This window comes from Micromys minutus (assembly GCF_963924665.1).
Source record: "Micromys minutus genome assembly, chromosome: 21".
Taxonomy (NCBI): Eukaryota; Metazoa; Chordata; class Mammalia; order Rodentia; family Muridae; genus Micromys; species Micromys minutus.
In genome coordinates this window covers 19,585,762-19,608,786 of record NC_137956.1, presented here as the reverse complement: position 1 = coordinate 19,608,786, position 23,025 = coordinate 19,585,762, and the positions used below count along the sequence as shown (strand labels likewise).

The 23,025-nt window shown below is 37.9% G+C and overlaps 1 protein-coding gene across 1 annotated transcript in view; it reads right to left on the bottom strand.

Moving 5' to 3' along the window:
- DOP1A (DOP1 leucine zipper like protein A) overlaps window positions 1-23,013 on the bottom strand; it is an 88,257-nt gene extending 65,244 nt beyond the window's left edge. The window contains exons 1-2 of the mRNA XM_080934478.1: window positions 22,937-23,013; window positions 117-307 (exon numbers count right to left, since the gene is read on the bottom strand). Coding sequence (XP_080790604.1) covers window positions 117-254 — 138 coding nt within the window. The 5' untranslated portion in view covers window positions 255-307; window positions 22,937-23,013. The remainder of the gene's footprint in view (window positions 1-116; window positions 308-22,936) is intronic.
- Between the last annotated feature and the right edge of the window lie 12 nt (window positions 23,014-23,025).

Below are 23,025 nucleotides of genomic sequence, written 5' to 3'. Positions count from 1 at the left end.
CAGTTACATTTTATAGTCTTTACTTCAAGATTTAGCTAACTCTTGTATAAATAGGCATAAATATATTTCTGATTTTCATTTCTTTACTAAATGGAAGATGGATAAGAAAAGCATACCTTGTTGAGTTTTCCAAGTGCTGATATCAAATCTGCCCATTCACTGGAGTACTCAAAATTCTTTAGTGCTTTGTCAATTGCAGCTACATAGTTTCTGTATTTGGAGTCACTCAATAACTCTAGCTCTTCTGTGTTCATTCTCCCACTGTGTTCTACTAGAGACCAGTTCCAAAGACATGCAAAATCCTTCTCTATAAGAGATTCCAGAGAAACCAAAGTTACAAAGGAAGTATGGAAGTGGGTTCATAAAGTCTCATTACAAAACAAATAACTAATTTTATAGATTCTTTAACAGAAGCATTCTAATTAAATTTAAATTGGACATATCAAGGATATAGGAAAAAAAAAAAGAAAAACCAAAGGAGAAAAACATCTATATTATTTTATTTTACAAAATATTTTCTTCAATAGTGTTATTATTATTTATATACGTATTTATTTATTGGTTATTTTATTTATTTATATTTCAAATGTTATCCCCATTTCTGGTTTCTCCTCCACAAACCTCCTATTCCACCCCCCCCCCCCCGCTTCTATAAGAGTGCTCCCCCACCCACCTACCCACTCCTGCCAAACCACCCTAGCATTCTCCTATGCTGGGGCATTGATCCTCCACAGGGTTTCCCTTCTCAATGATGCCAGATAAGGCTATCTATCCTCTGCTACATATGCATCTGGAGCCATGGGTTCCTCCATGGATGTTGAGAAAGAGGAACATTCCTCCATCGTTGGTGGGAGTGAAAGCTGGTACAATCACTCTGGAAATCTGTCTGGCGGTTCCTCAGAAAAGCGTACATAGTATTACCTGAGGACTTAGCTATACCACTCCTGAGCATATACCCAAAAGGTGTTCCAACATATAACAAGGACACATGTAACACCATGTTCATAGCAGCCTTATTTATAACAGCCAGAAGATGGAAAGAACCCAGATGTCCTTCAACAGAGGAATGGATACACAAAGTGTGGTACATTTACACATTGGAGTACTACTCAGCTATTAAAAACAATGACTTCATGAAAATCACAGGCAAATGGATGGAACTAAAAACATTTATTTTAAAGATTCATTGTATTAACTAATAATGGGCATGTAGTATGAAGGAGCATCAGCTATTTAGAACCGAAACTGACTTTGGGTATAACAGACACAAATATATGATAGTTCAAAGATATTCCTTTCTAAGGGTGTGCCTAGTCCTCCAGTCCCACAGTTTAGACTCAAATTTAGTTATAACAGTAAGGCAGAAGAGATAACGGCAGCATGCAATAGGTCACAAAAAGCACTTGAGATTCTAAAGACTCTTATGAGAGCTTAGATCTGGGTCAAGGCAGCTGCCATATCATGAAGACACCTTAGGAGTTGAACCCATAATGAAGAACTGAGGCTTTGTGTCACCACCATGAGAGTGAGTCATTTTAAATACTTCATCTGTCATCAGCTAAGTCTAGAGTTGAGTGCAGACCCAACTGACACTTGGATGTCACTCTATATGAGATTTCTAAATCAGTAATACACATGGCCAAGTCTTTCAAATTCATTCAGATGTACAGCAGAAAGTTTTCTCTCATATACCACTGAGTTTGAGGGTTGTTATATCACAATAGATAATTATTAGCAAGAATTTAATTGAAGTGATTGTAGGTCTTTTCCAGGTTTTACATTTTTAGCTTAAATTCTGTCTGCATCTTTCCCTACCAGCTTGACTAGGCCTCTAGGAAGGTCTAAGAATAGGCCTCATGGGCTGCTAAGACAGTTATGGAGTAAGAAACATTTCTTCAATAATATTCTTTTTAAATATAACTCATATAATACTTATAAGTAAATAACTCTTCCTCAAATTTGTACAAAAATTAACCTAAAAATCATAGATTTAAATATGACATGTAGAATTGTAAAATTCTTAGAAGAAAATATAGAAGTAAAATTTATGACCTAGAGGTAAACAGCCTTCTAAAAAATAATTTAAAAAGCAGCCAAAGCAAAAGTCTCCCAACCAAAAAAATCCCAGGACCAGATGCATTCAGTGCAGAATTCTATCAGACATTTATTGACAAGCTACTACCAATACTCTCCAAACTATTCCACAAAATAGAGTCAGACGAAACACTACCCAACTCATTTTTCCAAGCCACAATAACACTCATTTCTAACCCACACAAAGACCCTACAAGGAAAGAGAACTTCAGACCAATATTCATATAAACATTGATGCAAAAATACTCAACAAAATTTATGCAAACCGAATCCAAGAACACATCAAAACGATTATTCACCATGATCAAGTAGGCTTCATCCCTGGGATGCAGGGATGGTTTAATATATGGAAATCCATCAATGTAATCCACCATATAAACAAACTCAAAGAAAAAAACCACACGGTCATCTCTTTAGATGCTGAGAAAGCATTTGACAAAATTCAACACCCCTTCATGTTAAAAGTCTTGGAAAGAACAGGAATCCAAGGTCCATACCTAAACATAATAAAAGAAATATACAGCAAACCAATAGCCAACATCAAACTAAACAGTGAGAAACGTGAAGCAATCCCACTAAAATCAGGGACTAGACAAGGCTGCCCACTTTCCCCCTACCTATTTAACATAATACTGGAAGTCCTGGCTGGAGCAGTTAGACAGCAAAAGGAAATCAAAAAGATACAAATTGGACAGGAAGAAGTAAAAATATCACTATTTGCAGATGACATGATAGTGTACTTAAGCGACCCCACAACTTCCACCAGAGAACTTTTACAGCTGATAAACAAGTTCAGCAAAGTGGCTGGATATAAAATTAATTCAAACAAATCAGTAGCTTTCCTATACTCAAAGAACAAACATGCTAAGAAAGAAATTAGGGAAAAAATACCCTTCACAATAGTCACAAACAATATGAAATACCTTGGTGTGACTCTAACTAAGCAAGTGAAGGACCTGTATGACAAGAAGTTCAAATCTCTGAAGAAGGAAATTGAAGAAGATCTCAGAAGATGGAAAGATCTCCCATGCTCATGGATTGGAAGGATCAACATTGTAAAATTGGCCATCTTATCAAAAGCAATCTACAGATTCAATGCAATCCCCATCAAAATTCCGACTCAATTATTCATAGAATTGGAAAGAGCAATTTGCAAATTCATCTGGAATAACAAAAAACCTAGAATATCAAAATTCATTCTCAACAACAAGAAAACATCTGGGGGAATCACCATCCCTGACCTCAAGCTATATTACAAGGCAATTGTGTTAAAAACTGCATGGTACCGGTACAGAGATAGGCAGGTTGATCAATGGATCAGACTAGAAGATCCAGAAATGAACCCTCACACATATGGTCACTTAATTTTTGATAAAGGAGCTGAAAACATTCAATAGAAAAAGGACAGCCTCTTCAACAAATGGTGTTGGCTCAACTGGCTGGCACTCAGCATGCAGAAGAATGAAAATAGGCCCTTTCTTATCTCCTTGTACAAAGCTCAAGTGCAAGTGGATCAAAGATCTCCACATTAAACGAGGAACACTGAAACTATTAGAAGAGAAAGTAGGCACGGGAAAATTTCCTGAACAGAATACCAATGGCTTGTGCTCTAAAACCAAGGATCGAAAAATGGGACTTAAAGAGATTGCTAAGTTTCTGTAAGGCCAAGGACACTGTCAAGAAAACAAAACAGCAGCCAACAGATTGGGAAAAGATCTTTACCAACTCCACATCTGATAGAGGTCTAATATCCAATATAGACAAAGAACTCAAGAAGTTAGATGCCTATTAAAAAATGGGGTACAGAGCTAAACAAAATGTTTTCAGTTGAGGAATATCGAATGGCTGAGAAGCATCTAAGGAAGTGCTCAACATCCTTAGCCCTCAGGGAAATGCAAATCAAAACAATCCTGAGATTCCACCACACACAAACCAGAATGGCTAAGATCAAAAATTCATATGACAGCAGATGCTGTTGAGGATGTGGAGAAAGAGGAACACTTCTCCACTGTTGGTGGGGTTGTAAACTGGTACAACCACTCTGGAAATCAGTCTGGTGGTTCTTTAGAAAATTGGACATAGTACTACATGAAGACCTAGTTATTCCACTTCTGAGCATATACCTCAGAGAAGCTCCAACATACAACAAAGACACATGCACCACATTGTTCATAGCAGCCTTATTTATAATAGCCAGAAGCTGGAAAGAACCCAGATGTCCTTCAGTAGATGAATGGTTACAAAAATTGTGGTACATTTACACAATGGAGTACTACTCAGCTATCAGGAACAATGACTTTATGAAATTCTTAAGAAAATGGATGCATCTAGAGAGTATCATCCTGAGTGAGGTAACCCAGTCACAAAAGAAGACATTGTATGTAGTCACTGATAATTGGGTACTAGCTCTAGAAAGCTCTGAATGCTCAAGAAACAACTCACAGACTGTATGAAGCTTGAAAAGAAGGAAGGCCAAAATGTGCAAGCCTCAGTCCTTCTTGGGGAAAAAAAAATCATGTATTCATTATATACTAATATGTAACAAATTTTGTGAGCTATAATAATATTTTATAAAATAAAAAAATCAATAGCAACCTGATTTACAAATTTATACATATAGTAAATGACTCATTAGCGAAATTTTGAACATAGTTTGTTTATAGGATGTTACCTAACTCAAAAACAGGGTTTTTTGGGTTTTTTTTTGTATAAAATTTCTATCATTACTTTAGTTGGTGACTCTAAAATAAAATTTATAAAAGAAAAAAATGCTAATCACTAATGACCAGCCAAATCTGTGGTACTTGTAACTAAATTAGTTGTATTCAGCTCTAAGGTTGAGTCGGGTTAAAAATAAAAAATCTAGAAGCTGGGGATACAGCTCAGGTTGTAAAGTGATTGTCTTGCAAGAATGAAGACTGGAGATTCCCAAAACCCATATCAAAAAGCCAGGCAATGTAAACTCACAGAGACTTGATGTGCCAGGATGGGAGGATACCCAGGGGGACTCCTACCCGCTTAGAGAAGAGAAAGGGGAAACGGAGGGGAAGGACTGTGGGGCTGGGTGACTGGGAGGAGGTCAGTGAGGGTGATGTAAACAAACAAACAAATAGTCAGGCAATGGACAGCTTAGGCATGTGAACACACTTACTTATAAATAAAATATGAATCTTAAAAAAATGCAGATGTAGTTTTTATTTAGCAGAAGTTGGGAGAATACACCCATGTGCTGATGCTCAAACGCTTATGTGTAGATGCTTATACATGTGTATACATGTGGAGGCAAGAAAATAACTTTGGGACCTGAAAATGTACAGGACAGGGTGCTTTCTCACTCAGGAACACTCTTGCACATTGGAATTATAGATATGATTTAGCCACTAGGTCCAGCTTCCTCAGTGAGCAAACCACAAAATGAATCACACATTAGAACACAAACAGGTATGCCACTTTTTAACGTTAACATGCAATACAAATTTCAGTTCTTAGGTATTTTTCTCCATATTTTAAGGTCACTTAAGCCAGTATTTCTGAAGCTAACTGTAATTAAAGACTCAAGCTAATTGTAACTAAGGACTAGATTTTTTCCTAATTTATCAGCTAAGGATACTATCATGTGGTTAATTGTTGTGACAGTTAAACTGCCATAAAGATTTTTAAGTACTTACTTCCATCTTTGCATTTACCTCATCATAGTCTGTTAACACAGTATGTCCCTACATGTCACAATACCATTGGCTTAAACCATACATAAGCATGAGACTTCCCATATTGTGTAAAGACATGCCTCTTCCCAAGAAAAAGTCTGGCACACAGAAACAAACAAATAAACAAACCCCACTTAATCCCAGCAGGTGGATCACTGTGAGTTCAAGGCCATCCTGCTCTACATAGTGAATTCTAGACTAGGCAAGTCTACCCAGCGAGCAAGACCCTGTCAAACAAAGAAGTACAAATAAACAACCCAAAAGGAATTTGGAAAAAGGACATTTTATAGAAATCCAGAGCATAAAAATGTAACAAAAATAGAGCCTCAGAACATATTACTCAAGTTCCTTACCAGATAAGTAACTTGAACAAGACTTGTTTTCTCAAGTCTGGGTTTCCTCATCTATAAAAAGAGATAAAACCTAGTTCAAAGCTTATCAAAACCAAGTAATATATTTAAGCTATCAGAATGCTTTTGAATGAAAATGCTAAAAGCAATCCTTTTATTGCTTCTGCCACTCCCTATTAAATCAACATAATACTAAGAAATATGCTAGTTATGGGTGAATGCATTATAGTTACCCTTGGCTGTGGTCCTGAATTGTTAGTGACCAAGTATAAAACTCAGTCTTATTATGAATGGTTTTGTGAACCCAAACGAAAATGAAGCTCTTTTTAAAATGTGCCCTCCCCTTTTGGTGGGAGTGGGGTGGAGTGCCCTGAGTCTTTCTCATACTAATATGCACCCTATCACTAAGCTATATCATTAATTCTCTATGGAGCTTTTCATTTCAATTCTAATGTTTTTATGTCAACATCCACTAACTAATAGAGTATAACTAATGTAACAGTTTTTACATTATATTGATCATTTTTAAGTACCTTACCTTACAATGATTAAAAGTGTATAGGAGGATGTGTTTATGATATTTGTAAATATAACACAATCATTCATTCAAAAGGAGCTTGAGTCATTGCAGTTTTGGTGTGAGCAGGTCTGAGGCTCTGAGAATTGATCTCACGAAGATAATAGGGAATGACTGCACCTAACAAATCTATTTGATTATCTGAATATGAGCACAGCCTTACTTAGAACTAAAACCACAAACAAGATCCTCACCACAGCTAAGATAAAGAACATATCCATGATCTTAAATTAATCGCCATATGACCCTTTTAGTTTTTTCCACCAACGACTTTTGTTTAAAATAATTTAAAAATATCCCAATCTTCTTATGAAACTAATCACTTCATATAACTTGGTATTATGTTTGCATCAAATTCATGTTGAAATTCAATTCCTAATAGAAGCTATTAAGAGGTGTGGTCACTGGTCACTGATGCTCTCTCTTCATCCATAGATAAATTCATTATTAATGAGCAAAAATGAGTTTACTGGTTTATCCCAAGACTGGGTCTAATATAAGAAATCAGCTTGGGCACCTTATATGAGCTCCTCAACCCGTGTGCGGCACAGCCTCAGACTCTGCTATCAGTCCACTAGAGAGAAAAATCTCACCAGATGCGATCCCTGATTCTGAACTTCCCAGACTCTAGAACCTTGCACTGAACAAATCTTTATAATTACTCAGTGTACAGCATTATAGCATCATGTTCTAGAAACTTGAAAAAAAATCGAATTTGTTTTTTCTTAAAGTGAAACAAGCAAATCATAATTGCATTTTAAACTACTCAGAAGTTATTAACAGTAGTTTTTCTGACTTGACCTAAAGTTTACAACCATTTGAAAATTTAGTTAGTTTGTTCGTTCAGACTGACAACTGAGACAAATTACACTGGAATTGCCTTAAAAATGATTAGTGTGGTATTATTTCTCTTTCAAAAAGAGATGAAGAAACACAGCTGTCTATAAAAAAAAACAAAGATGTCTTTGGGTAAATAAGGTACTTTACATTTATTTTGTGTTTTATGGTACAAAAAGAGAACATTTTAGGAGCTAAATAGTGCATCAGAGTACCCACACTTCTTATGCTTCATTTAAATGGTTATAATAGTAGAATTCCTAACAGGCATACAAAGAGTGTTTGCTCAGTTCAGTACTTGCTGCACTCTCCTATGCCAAGGAAGAAACAAGAAGGCTGAGGAGTAATATCCTCCAATTACTCACTTCTTTTAAAAATTATTATTTACTATGCTCATGCACATTTCTGTTATATGGCATATATATGTGGTAGTGATGTGTGTCAGATCCCTGGAGCTGCAGATACAGCAGGCTATGGTATTGCTAGGAACCAAACTCACACCCTCTACAAGAGCATCGCATATTCTTGACTGCTCAGCTATCTCTTCAGCCCAATTACTCCTTTCTAAAGATACACCTGACCGCTGCTGTTTTTCTGTTTTGTCTTTATCACAGTGCAAGTATATAAATGAATTCTGAGAAACATTAGCAATGGAGGAAGAACAACCTGTTTGGTTATGAAAGGGAGAAAAAAAGACTATATATTAATGTTCTTACCAAATGGTTTTGACTAAATGAAAATTTTATCACTAATTTCTTATCATCTGGGAATTTAATGTGACAATTAGTATGTATATTTTATTTTGGTTAAAAGTTCTGAGTTTCAATATTAACTTAATAAAAAAAATCTTTAACCAATCATTTAGTTAACATAAAACTAGTTACTCCTGAAAATTGGAAGATAATAGAGAAAAACAATAAAAATTTTCAATAAATTAAAAAATTGATAGAAAACAAACCATACTAGTAATTCACAAATACCAGTCATGCCCTATGTCCTTAGTATGATTCAACCACACATTCAGGTACTGGAATCTCAAACTCCAAATGACCAAGATGTCTTCAGTCTTTCCTTTGCATGTCTCCCCATGTTCCAATCCTAATCATTTTACTAAAACAGGACCTTTCTTTTTATTTTAAACTTTATTTTAAAAAACAGAAAAATGTACAGATCTTAAAAGCATTTTTGCATAAAACTATGAATATATTTTTTGTCAGTACTTGATTTTTTTTTAAAGGTTTGATAGTATGAATTGAAATCTTACTAGTTACAATGAGCATAAAGTACATGTAAAACAAAATGTAACATGGAAATATTCAAAGTTTTCTTGGTGTGTAAAGATTAAACAATGATTTTTAAATACCAAGGATTGCCACAAGGCTGCATTCTTAGCTCTTTAATTATTAATGATTTAAGGTCTAGGTGTACCCCACTCTGAGTGGGTGCTATACACTTTTTTTTTAAGGACCGAGGCTTCCACATCTTGGCCTTCATATGGTCTGTGAGTTGTTTCTTGGGTATTCAGAGCTTTCTGGGGCTAGTATCCAATTATCAGTGACTGTATACAATGTCTGTTCTTTTGTGACTGGGTTACCTCACTCAGGATGATATTCTCTAGTTCCATCCATTTGCCTAGGAATTCTGTAAAGTCATTGTTTCTAATAGCTGAGTAGTAAATGTACCATACTTTCTGTATCCATTCATCTGCTGAAGGGCACTGGGTTCTTTCCAGCTTCTGGCTATTATAAATAAGGCTGCTATGAACATGATGGAGCATGTGTCCTTGTTAGATGTTAGAGCATCTTTGAGGTATATACCTAGAAGTGGAATAACTGGGTCTTCATGTAGTACTATGTCCAATTTTCTGAGGAACCGCCAGACTGATTTCCAGAGTGGTTGTACCAGCTTACAACCCCACCAACAGTGAAGGAGTGTAAACAGGACCTTTCTATTTGTAGCAGCAGCACTAAGTCCGAGGTATTGTTTGTTGATGTGCATTTGTACTTAGTTTGTATTATTTCATTTTGTCCCGATACAGGATACAGGTGCTATTAGTATCCTCAGATAGGAAATGGAAGCATAGAAATGTAGGTCAGGAAACAGCAGAACTGGATATCTAAACTCAGCCAACGTGGCTAAGCCATCATTCTGCACTTTCATAAGACTTTTCACAATTCACAAGAGCCTTCCTAACTTTGCTTTTTATTTTATTTTACTTATTTAATATATGAGTATTCTGCAGCATGTAACTTCCATATCAGAACATGGCATCAGATCCCTTTACAGATGGTTGTGAGCTACCATGTGGGTGCTTGGGATTGAGCTCAGCACCTCTGGAAGAATGGCCAGTGTTCTTAACTTCTACAAGAGAAAATCCAACCCTATTTCTGCTCACATGCCTTTTAAAATGCTTGAACCTGAATAATGCTGGAGAAAAAGAATCTAACTCAGTTGGCTGGCTACACCTCTGTCCTAACCCAGAGATTTTCCTTAGTAAATTTCTCATCTTCGTACAACTATTTCATATCTTCTCCCCCTAATCACTGAAGATCTTCCTCAACTACAGCTAAGAGAGTGGGGTCTGGTAGCAGAGGCTTGAAGTGTCACTCAGGAGGCTGAGGCAGAGGACATCTTGAATCTAGAAGTCTGGGCAGGGAAGAGCAAAACCACATTTTCAAAAATAAAATATAAACACAATCAAAGTAAGATGTAATTAATTTAAAAAAAAAAAAAAGAAGCATGAGGAATGCTTTCAGTTCCCCTCCAGCAAATCTATACCAAGCTTGCCCTCTATCCATGTCCCCTGCTTTCTGTGTTGGGAACAAAAGACCTTTGCACTAAAGGTTGTCCTCTGCTGTGTCCAGGTTTCATTCCTCTTTCTATGCTCAGAGTCCTTAGTAATCCACTGCCCTTCAATACAAACTTTTCCTACAATAAAAAAAATTCCTATGCAGCCCTGAGTGTGAAATCAAAATTCATCACCTTCCCTGGAATTCCACAGGCTTTCTGGCTGGTAACCAGTTTCTCTGTTCTCCTCTCTCACAGCAAGTTTTTTCCCCGCATTCAATATTTCATTTTCTTATCCTCTATTTACAATCTAGACAGATCAAAAATGTCTATGGCACAGTCCTTCCAGGAAACAACCCACATAAATGTCAGCAAGTCAACAGCCATCTTTCTAGCCATTCACCTTACTCTAAGTGATAAGGCCATTCTTTGTTTCTGGCTTCCTGGACTCCATTCAGGGTGCGTTCCTAAGTGTTGACCACTCATTTCTGTCACTGGTTATATCTACCACACTCAGGGGCAAGCTTCACATCCCAAAGAAGTTGGCTAACAACAACACTCTGCCACGCCCATTTTTGTGGTTTTGTTTGTTTGTTTTTTGAGAGAGACAGAGACAAAGAGAGGGCAAGCTAGCCCCAGAGGGAAGGGGAGTATAACAAGCACAGGAGAGTTCACAATGACCTCGAGACTGGGTGGGTAAGGTGGTGGGAAGACTCTGGGAAGAGTTGGGAAAGGGGAAAGAATATGATCCAAATATATTGTATAAAATAATTTTAATAGACAAAGAAAAATATCATATTTTCAGACTGTTACTATTTGTTAGTATTGAAATGTTTTATTTCTTTGTATATATACTGCTTATGTATAAAGAAATGTCAACATTTTTAGATGACAAGAAAAGATAGCCTGAGAATATTAAAATAGTACATTCATAAAAATGTAAATTATCTACATGGACCAAATATGATCATGTCTGTGCATGTAAATGATTGAATCAAATATTATACAGGAATGTACTAGCTTATTAGTGGAGTAACTTTAGAGAGGTGAAAATGAAATCCAAACTGAGTATTACCTATGTCTACATATTAGTCCACTTCAGGGAGGAGGAGAATATGTGGAGAAAAGTTTTGCACAAGCTCTGGGAAGCGAGCAGCTACTGTCCCCCACCCCACAGGTATACACACAAGTATTTTGGTGTGCTTTGGTGATCTGGAAGATTTGCTTTTGGAACAGTTTTAGCAACGTGCACAAATGTGCCTATCTTTCAGAATGAACCTCCATGGATCCTGAATGTTTTACATTTAAATACAGCAGATTCCTGTGTTTTCATTATACCTCAATAGCCAATTACTTTTAAAAGTTAAAAGGAGAGCACATTGTTTCCTCAGGAAGTTCAGAAAGGTAAATCTGATAATCCACTTGAAGCACTGTAGTTTTCTTAACATGTAAGAAATGCCCTTGTTATAATTTTGACATTTAATTCCCAGGAAGGGAAACACAGGTCACAGTCTCAATTACAAGTCTGTTTTAGTAAGGGGACCCGTATATTTAATCCCATCGTTTGTACTTCTCTCCCTGCAAGCCAAGTGTCAGCTACCACTCACTCACTGCTCAAGACTTTCTCCCTTCAAAAAATATTCCCAGTGTAGGGGGATGCCAAGGTGCTGAGGTGGGAGAGGGTGGTTGGGAAAGGAAGCACCTTCATGGAAGTAAGGGGAGGGAGAGGGGGAATGGGAGTGAGGAAAGGGGATAACATTTGAAAATGTAAATACAGAGAATATCTAATAAAAATGAAAAAAAAAATCACAGAAGGAAATACGGAGACAAAGTTTGAAACAGAGACTAAAACAAAGGCCATCCAGAGACTGCCCCACCTGGACATCCATATACAGCCACCAAACCCAGACAATATTGCTGATGCCAACAAGTGCATGCTGACAGGAGTCTGATATACTGTCTCCTGAGGCTCTGTAGGAGCCTGACAAATACAGAGGCGGATGTTCACAACCAACCATTGAACAAGATTTCCCCTATGGAGGAGTTAGAGAAAGGATTGAAGGAGTTGAAAGGGTTTACAACCCCATAAGAACAACAATACCTACCAGCCAGAGCTCCCAGGGACTAAACCACTACCCAAATAGTACAAATGGATAGACCTATGGCTCCAGCTGCATATGTAGCAGAGGATGATCCTGTTAAGGTTCAATGTCCCAGTGTAAGGGAATGTCAGGGTGAGGAGATAGAGAGGGGTGGGTGGTTTAGTGCCCTTATAGAAGCAGGGGTAGGGAGGATAGAATGGGGGGTTTATGGAGGGAAAACCGGGAAAGGGGATAATATTTGAAATGTAAATAAAATATAATAATAATAATAATAATAATAATAATAATAATAATAATAGTAATAAAGACTTTCTCCCTTTACCTTGTTGTCTTTTCTAGCTATGCCCCTGACTCCTTTTTGTCACCTGAAGCTTTACTATTAGATGATAATTAACACTATGCCTCTGAATGGTATCTTACTTGAATGGATCCTGACTTGGCTCATCCTTTATTTCACTATCTTTTTCATAGTAGATGCACAGTTTAAATGTATTTTGAATACACATATGCTTTATTTCCTAAAGGCTTGACATATTTTAAAGCTGTAAAGTAAACTAAAATTTACTATTTCATGAACTGAGTGTCTATTTCAGTAGTAATAAGTACATGAAGTTGTAGAATCTTCTCTGACTTACATCTGCAAGCCTAAAACTCCCTATATCCACCAACAATCTTCCTTTTCCTTTCCTTGCCCTGTTCCTGGAATCCACCATTCAGTTTTTGTTTATAGGAATTTGACTACTACAGCTACTTCCCATAAGCAAAACCACACAATGCTTGTCTTTTCATTATGCTAGGCATATTTCATTTAGCATAATGTTCTTAACACTTATTCACATTGTAAGCATGTGTCAAACTTTCCTTTTAAAGGCTGAGTAATATTCTATTACATATAATGTGTCAAACTCTCCTTTTAAAGGCTGAGTCATATTCAGCCTTTGTTAAATGCACATTTAGGCACCTCCTAAATGGTGCAGCTACAAACAGTGCTATGCATTTGTATTTGTGTATGTACTGGATCGTGTGCGTGCGTGCGTGCGTGCGTGTGTGTGCGTGCGTGTGTGTGCGAGTGCTCGTGCGTGCGCACACACACTCGCACATGCACATTCGCATGCAGGTGCATATAAACATGATGTGCATATATGAAGGTCAAAGACTGATAGGCTTCAACTGAACCCCAAGCTCACTTATATGCACTAAATAGCTGGCAGGTTGTTCTTAAAGAATCCTTCCAAGAAGAATTACAGGAAGCCCATCAGCATTTAGTGTGTTCTGGAGAACCAAACCGCAGTTTTTATGCTTGTGTAGAAAGTGAATTATCTCCCCACTCCAGTGTGAGGAGCTATCATTCTATTTTCCATTTGGTTGTACTATTTTATGTTCCTTGTGCACATAAGAGTTCTAATTTTCCTATAAATGCACTAACACTATTTTCTGTGTAGTGTTTTGCTTTGGAATTATCCACACTAAGGGGTGAAAGTAGTATTTCTTCAGCTTTCATTCACATTGTAATACTGAGCTTCTTTTCATGTTTATTAGACATTGAGAACTTTGAAGAGAGATTTTTTCACAGGCTTGTACCATCTTTTAATTGGGATGTGTGTAGCTGCATTCAGTTCTTTATGTACACTGGATTCGTATCTTCTGCTCCATGGGCTGCTTTCTCACTATTGTACTGCCTGTGCTTCTGATGTGTTATCAGAGACTCACTGCTTTTTCTCTATGCTTTTTTTCTAGGATGAGTTTTTATTGTTTGATATCTTACACTTAGGTCTTTAATTAATTTTGGAGTGTGTGAAGCTCAAATTTCATTTTTCTGCTGATACAGTGTCGATGTAGTTTTTCTAAAACAATTTGTTGAAGAGATTTGTCCTTTACATGCTGAGTGGTCCTGGCCCTTTCATGAAACAATATTTGGCTATCACATTCACATTTATATCACGAGATTTATATTCTATTTATTTATGTTTTACTTCATTCCATGGTCCCTATGTCTTTATGCTAGTACCACATTGTTTTGAGTACTGTTGCCCTTCAATCTTTTTTAAAGCCAGCTTTGTATTTCTTTTCTCAAACATTAAATCCTAACCGTATCTGGTTAGCACCGGCTCATCCTTCAGGCTCAGATCTTACACAGACCCAGCAGCCTTCCTGACCTTCCCACTCTCATCTCATTTCTCCTATCCTCAGCTTCTACTACATATTATTCCTCTATCTTAGAGCTCACCTTGCTTTCCTGTAACTGACTTGTAACTCCCAGGGTCACAATCTCAATGACAGAGATTTAGCTTTCATGTCCGCTCCTAGCAAATGCTTCAGCACAGCTCATAATCAATAAACATCATCAACACTGGACCACAGCATTTTTACCATGCTCAGTTGATAAAAAGGATACATAAACTCTACGTACTGATTTAGAAAATGCTTCTAAGATGTATAAACTAAAAAAAAAAAAAAAAAAAAGAAAAAGAAAAAACAAGACGCAGGAATACTTATAATTCACAACTTACATAAGGAAGTGTTGTGGTAAATATTAAAATGATGGCTTATCCTTTTATCAGACCCCGCAGTCTCACTCCACAGACACTGCTCCAGTGCGGAGCTGAGCACACACGTGTGGTCCCCACAACACAGGCCGCTTTCACACAATTCCCCTTGGTGTGTTGTTGCCAGGCCACACACACACACACCCCAGCTCCATGGCAGATAATATGTGTCCCGCCAGCACACCCTTTGAACTTAATTAAGTTCCACATCAAAGAACACACCAAAATACTCTGATCCAATTGGTATGATATAATTTGCCCACCTAGATAAATCAAATAATCTTGTACAATTCCATCCCTTATAAAACATTCATAATAACCTTATTTATGAAGAGGAACACTGAGAGAAACATAAACCTCTCAAAAATAACAGAAAGATAAAGTTGATTATCTTTGAACAGATAGAAATCAGGTAAATGAATGATGGGAAGGATGGGAAAGAGTTTTCACTGTATACGTTTAAAATCACATGAGGTGTTTCCTATGGATGACAATGATTTAAAAAATTGAGAAAAGAATAACTAATGTCCCTAAAGAATATCAGTTAGAGGCTGAAGATACAGCTCAGTGCCTAGCACATGCAAGGTTCTGGTTTTGATCACTGTGTGTTTTCCTAGAAAGGCAGGTGGGGAAGGTGACTATGAGTGAAGTAACAAGAATTAAAATGAGTAAGATTTGTATCTTAAATGCTACTTGTGAACTTAGTTACATCTCCGCCCAGGGCTAGAAAATATGGCAACTCCTACCTTGATGCTTGGAATACTCATTTTAGAGTTACTGTCTTTGTCAAAAGAATTAATCAGGCAACCGTGTGGAACAGTCATTCCCAACTGTGAGTTGATTGGAGGTGTTCAATGACTAATGGTCACCTGAGACTATCAGAAAACTCAAATATTTATATTGCAATTCACAATAGTAGCAAATTGCAGATATAAATTGGCAATAAAAATAATTTTTTTCTGGTTGAGGATCACCACAAAAGGAAGGATTGTATTAAAGGTTGCAGCAGTAGGAAGGTTGAGAGCCACTGCTCTAGAGACTCACATAGGAGGAGCTTTCCCCAACATCATGAAATCAAAAACAAACACAAAAAGTCCCTTGTTAGTCCTGTGAGTAAACTACCTTATAAGTTAAACTACCAGCCTAGATTAAACCTTCAGATGTTTGCAGCTCCGACCAACTGGCAACTGCAACACCACAAGGGGTAGAAGTGGGGGGCAGTACCTCACAGTCAAGGTCCTCTATAATTTTTGAAAAAAAAGATGAATGAATGAGTGAATGATCAATGAATCAAACAAACAACAAGCAAAAAACAAAAACAAAAAAACTCCACTGAATTTGGACAGATAGTATTTTAAGTCAGTACGACTTGAGATGACTCAGATAATGGTTAAATTTCAATGTGAGCTGGCTAGATTTGGAATCACATATAAGACAGACACACTTCAAGCCTTGCCTATGTGGGAATTTATAAAAGGTTCCAATGAAGGGAAGAACCACCATGCCAGTGACATCATCTCTCGAAGTGAGGTCCTAGACTGATTAAAAAGTGAAGGCTGAGGAAAGCAGCTGAACACCATATTCATCTCTGCCTCCTATCTGTGGACACAATATGACCAGCTGCCTCACTTGTGATCTTCCCACAAGGATGGACTTAAGCCTTTCTCCCTTAATTTCCTCCTCATTGGGTATTTGGTCACAGCAGTAAGAAAAGGAACCAATTCAATTAGGCAATTCAGCAATACCTAACTAGAAGAATTTATTCACAATTAATATTTTTCATTTTCTTAAAGATATAAATTCTTCTGAATATAACCCAATCCGATGAATATAAATTCTGCTGAATATAACCCAATCCGACTGCAAGTCTTGCCTAGCTACTACAAAAGATGCCCAGTTCAGACTCTTATCTTTTGTTATTAGTAGTCCTCACTAGGGAAAGTTCTAAATACACTTTGTTTTTTAAAAAAGATACTTGTTTGGTGTTCCTGGATTTGCTGCACTCTGTAGGCATGATAACAGTATGATACAAGCAGATGAGACTGTAAAATGTTTGTTTCCTAGTAAGTGCCCTAACACAGAGACTGACAGATCTAATATGGATCCACAGAAAGTCCGTCACTTGTAACCTTCAGTACTCAACAATTCATAAAAATAAATGCATGATTGATGAAATGAAAAAGGGGAGTATAGATTCTGTAGTCTAAAAGACACAGTATAGTAGTTATCAGACCACATTAATCTAACTGCATCAAGTTAAAGAATCTGGCAGGCCTGGAGAAAGCATTTTTGAGAACTCTAATGCCATAAAGTAATTATGACCCTAGAACCCCATTCAGGCTCAAAGTTCAGTTTCTAGTTAATAATGTGATTATGCACAAGAAGTCAATGAAATATGAATGCCAAAATGACAGAGTAGCTTTAAAGCAAGTACTGTGCTTTGTTATCTTAAGAAAATACTCTTCAGGAAAAATATAAAAAGTCTCACATGGTAAGATACCTGTTTGAGTTTATGGAAAAGCCACTGTGACAGTTCTGTCTTTTGAACAAAAGCATAATTAGTCATCTGGGATGTATTTGTGGCATACAAAATATTCTAGAAAATTTATCTGGAAATTTTATAAAAGTAGCATATTGAAAAGGTTTTAAACAGCTGATATTTTTCTTTTCCTACATCACAGAACAACCAAAAGCACCTGAAAATGTAGGCTATGCACCAAAGCACTAAGGCTGGTCATTTGCAGTCACTGTGTTGTCAGTTGTCATCCATGACAGCTCTGCTGTGGCACCTAAGCTGCTGTTCTATGTTCTAGGAGACAAACTTCTCAGGGTCCAGTCTTTCTAAGGACACAGATTAAGCAGCTTGTTTCTAAACCCTCTATGAGGCTACATCCCCAACCTCAAACTAACAGCAATCTATTATCCAGCTGAGGAGCCAATCACTTTGAGTACAGAGAGCTCCATCACCATGAGGGTTTTTGGGTTTTGTTTGTTTGGACAATAGGAACCCCAATCTAACTAAAGGGTAAGTTCTCTCTCTGCCCCTGAACATAAAACAACAGCCAACTTCTGGCCCAAAATCTAGATACAGGTTTATAAATTCTCACAGCCACCTGAGATACAAAAATGTCCATGCAAAAGAACAGAGAATCTATTTTCATGCCAGTTGCTATGAATGAACGTCCTCCAAAAGACAGCACTCCTTATTATACCAGGGGAAAGGGGGTAAAAATGACAGAAGCATTTCTCATTACAACAGAGGAAAATGAAATATGAAAAAGTGAAAAACTAGCCGTATGAATTTGACTGTTTTATTTCAGCAGGACTGTTTTATTTCTTACCTATGTCTCCCTTCTGTTTATAGCAAGAGTTATCAACTGCTAACTAAAACATATTTCAAGAGAGTTGAGGAGGAACAAGCCTTGCTTTAAGCCCTTCACCTTATCTATTCTCTCAAGACTCTTTCCTTCAGGAAGTTCCTCCTAAAAGTGCATATAAAAAGTAATTTTTACGAAGTGTCTATTTTATCCTTCTAGATTACTTGCTTAACAGAAGGATCTTGCTCCTAGGACTTAGGCTTTTTACCTTTTAGAAGGTTTAGTTTTGAGATGACTTAATCCTACTAAAAACGCAGTTCTAGCTTTTTATTATAAATGTGATATAGGCTGGTTCAGTAAAGATCATAGCAAGTCTTCTTTTTGAGCTTTTAGATCTTTAGTTGTTGTCTATCAGTTTTTTGCTTTTTTGAGTTTTTTGTTTGTTTGTTTGTTTGTTTGTTTTCTAGACAGGGTTTCTCTATGTAACAGTCCTGGCTGTCCTGGAACTCATTTTGTAGACTTGGCTGGCCTCCAACTCAAAGATCTGCCTGCCTCTGCCTCCCAAGTACTGGGGTTAAAGGTGCTCACCACCACGGCCCAGTTTTTTAATTGTATTCTAAAAGGATGCTCTAACGTTTTGAATTTTCAATGAAGCTATCCTCCAAGTTCCCCACAGATAAGATTTTAAAAGAAGTTCAAATTTTTGATTAACTAAATTAACTTTGGGCCACTAACCACCAGACGACTTTATGGACTCTTCAGACTGGGAGGGTAAGAGTGAATTAGGGTGAGGAAGGTATCTCTGCTCCTTCTCTTCCAATCTCTAACTATATCAAGAAGGAAGTCTTACTTTGGTACCAGGATGGCATCAAGAACTACACTGAAAATCTGGCTACTCTCCCTTTTAAACAAAGAATGTTTAGTCTGAAGGCTTATTCAGGGAACATGCATTTCTCTAGCTAGAAGCTTTTAGCAGGACTGTTTTATTTCTTACCTATGTCTCCCTTCTGTTTATAGCAAGAGTTATCAACTGCTAACAAACATATTTCAAGTCCTTTTGGAAAAAAAATTGTACCAATACACAAACATATTATATAGGAAACTACTTTGTATATTTGGCCAAAGGGAAGCATCCTTTAATGCTGTGTTAAATCAGCTATTTGATCAAGTCAAGAGATTTGTGGTGTGCATGTATTCATGTATTTAACCATCATTAAGGACAAAAGTTTTTTTTTTTTTTTAATTTTTTTTTAAGTACAGGCAGAGCAGAAGAGGAAATAACTGAAAATGAAGTCATTCATGGATGAGGTGGGATTCAGACAGGACTTGAAAGATAGAATTCTGACAAGCATAAAGGAAGAGAACTCTAACAAGGGAAACAGAACAATATATCTATGACTGGTAGCATGTTGGATACATGGGTTGTAGATTTGATAAATCTATAGTATCATTACTAATATATTAAATAGATGTATATTACTACATAAACATTTGTCTTCAATAAATTTGATAGTATCTTTGATCAGTAAAGTCACTGATGTAGAAGGCTTATTTGGCTTATAAAAGAGGTAAATAACACCAAGGAAAAAGAAATCAGTTTAGAAACATGATTCAAAACAGTATTTTCCTACAATAAACCGACAATAAAAACTTTTAGCTACTAAACAAAACATTAGTTTACATATCTACTAAATAGTTTTAATTCAGAGGTCAAATTTACCTCATTTAAAGCTTATCTATTAGAATTAGATATTCTAAGCAGGGTATGGGAGTGCTCTGCAGGAACAGGCAGTCAGATCTCAGAGTTCAAGGCCATCCTGGATTATGGCATGAGTTCTAGGACAGCAGGACTATACAGAGAAACCCTGTCTTGAAAAACAAATAAAATGAAATATTCTATACTCAATTCCCTCAAACTAAGGTATATTAATAGCACTTTTCCAAAGTAATAAAGGAGATAGAATATCTTCAAGGTTGAATATTAGTGATACCTTCCAAAAGGTTTAGTCCCAAGCCACTGCTGCCATTTTCAGGGAGGAGGTGTGGGTGTGTGTTTGAGAACTTCCAGGGGTGAAGCAAGGAGGAAGTAGGTTGGGCTTGAGAAGGGGTATAGCAGGATGGGCTGAATCTTGCCAAATCCCCCTCTTTCTTGGCCACCATGAGGTAGTTTCTGCCATGCCATTTTACCTGACTAGAGGCTGAGAAGCAACAGCTCAAAGGAAAGACAGGGACAGTAATTGGAGTCTAAAAAAGTCAGTTATTTTCTGAAGCTAACAAAATGCCCAGTATAAGCCAAGGGATTTAGATACTGTTTCCAAAGAGTCAAATAATAGTATGAGATTTTTTTTTTTTTTTTTTGACCTTTAGTTCTTGAGATTTTAAAATCATTAGGCACTGAGTACATTTTATATAGCTTTCACATTTCATTGTTTTGGGATGCCTCACTAGAAGGAGAAATCAGTATAGTGAAAATAAGTCTATTATCAACTAGTCTTTACTTGTTGAAACTTTTAAGGGACGCTCTACAAACATTCTATAACCACAAAAACCAAACTAAAACATGAATTGAAGCATAAATAGGCTGGAAAAAGATATTCTTCTGCTATAAATGAAAGCATTAGGACCAAAAGCGATGCATAAGTCCTTAATATTAACTTTTTCTTACTAAGGATACTTGAATTTCTTTTGCTATACCAGTGAGTTCTCACTAGATCTTCATTTTCAAGATTCCCCTTAGACAGCAACAAGGGGCCAATGCATGGCACTTTCCATTGGAAGCAGACATACCTCTAGTACAGCAATTCTGATATTAGTAGCATGTGTTATTTCATTCTATGAGATTTTAACAGTACTGGGAATGAAACCCAGGCCTCATGCATATTGGTAAGCATTCTACCATAAGCCTACATTAGAAAATGGGCTCTCTGGTTAGCTAAATCAGGAATATGCTATTTAAACCTTCCTTTGGAAATTATATACATACAAGTATAGCATAAAGTCTTTGAGGAGCTGCCTTCATAAGCAAGCCAAGGTTAAACTTCGGGCATGGAGGTGTGGCTGGGTGGTAGAAAGTTTGCCTTGTACTGGAAATACGCCAGGTCTGATCTCCAGTACTGAAAACAAAAGTTAGGCCTGGCTATATCTAGAGTGTTGCTACATGGTTTGACATGGAACACTGTTTAGAGTAAGTGAACTATTGCTTTAGTACAGTCTTGAGGGGAAATAGCAGCGTGGAAAACCCTGATTTTTTCAGACTTCCTGAGGCTGTACATGTGCAAGGCCCTAGGTTTCATTCCTTCCCAGGGCCCAAGGAAAAAGTTTATAATGGGTTGGGAGCACAGGCTTGTGGTAGAATCTTACTAAGCATGCACCAGGCCCTGACCACTAAAACAAAACAAAACAAGACACCAGAACACACACTGAAGCTGAGGACTAGAGAGAGATCACACCCAGTTAGCAGCAGAGCCAGAAGAACCTTGAACTTAGCTCTCAATCCCCAGGATACAGTTGTTTCTTCTATTGAGATTACAAAGCAGGGTCTTCACTACAGAAGGTAAAACAATTAATTTAAACTTAACATTTGGACCACAGTGTCATAGTTTTGGTCTGTGTTGCCTTCAGCGTTTTAAATTTCTTATTAAAAATTGGGTTCCCCAAAGGAGGCTCACCTGGAGATTCCTTTTTGGCAGTTCTGAGGAAATGACAAAGTTTAACTAGAAGTAATCATAACAACAAGTCGTTTAGACTACCTGGGCTGTCATTTACCTATAATTTCAGACAGCTCAATGAACCAAGGGGTTGATGATCAGGTGAGTTACTTAGCACATAGTGATGGCCTATGTTATTAACAAAAGGTAGTACTAACAAGAACAAACACAACTAACCTCAGAATGGCAAGACCTTATCACCACCCAAATTAAAAGTTTTGACTCTATAATTCAGAGCTACGAAATGAGGGAGATTCCTGTATTTTTCTGATCCAAAAAAATTTAAAAAGGTGTTTTAACTACAATCTCTAAATCTGACTTTGCTTCAACTCCACAGGACTCCGAGATAACGTAAGAATTAACAAATCGCAATTTGCTCGATGAGGACAAAGTCCAGTTGCGTGCTATCCTCTCCTCAACACGATGAGGAGGGAGCCAGGTTAAGTAGGGTTATGGTGCAACTTTCCAAGCCTTGGAAATCAAAGGTGAGGACTGTTAACAACTTCCGTGTGCTAGCTCGACTTCCTCTTGGTGAACTTGGCTGTTTCCTAACCCTCTGCACCTGCACATCGGAGGGCCTCGGCGTCGCCTCAATCCTAAAAGGGACCCACCGGGCCGGCGAGCCGACGGGGTACCGGGGAGCCTCCAACAAAGGCGCCGTGCACCCGCGCCCAGGTGACACCTCCCTGAGCCCGGCGCCCGCTCTGTCCGCCGAAGGCCGCGGACGGACAGGCCCCGGGTCCCACCGCCCGCCCCGGTCAGGGCCCCGTTTCCCCCCCACCCGAGGCGGGCTCAGGTAGGGGCCGGGCGGTGACACCCCGACGCTCCCACCGCAGGCCAGCCCGGGAGACGCCCGCCCGAACCGTGCCGCGTCTCGCCGCGCGACCGCGCCGGGGGCGTGGACGCTGTTACCTGCCGCGGGCTCTGCCGCTCCCCGCTGGCGCCGCTCTCTTGGCAACCGCGGCAGCCGCACGAAGGCCGCCAGCCGAGGGCCTAGTGAC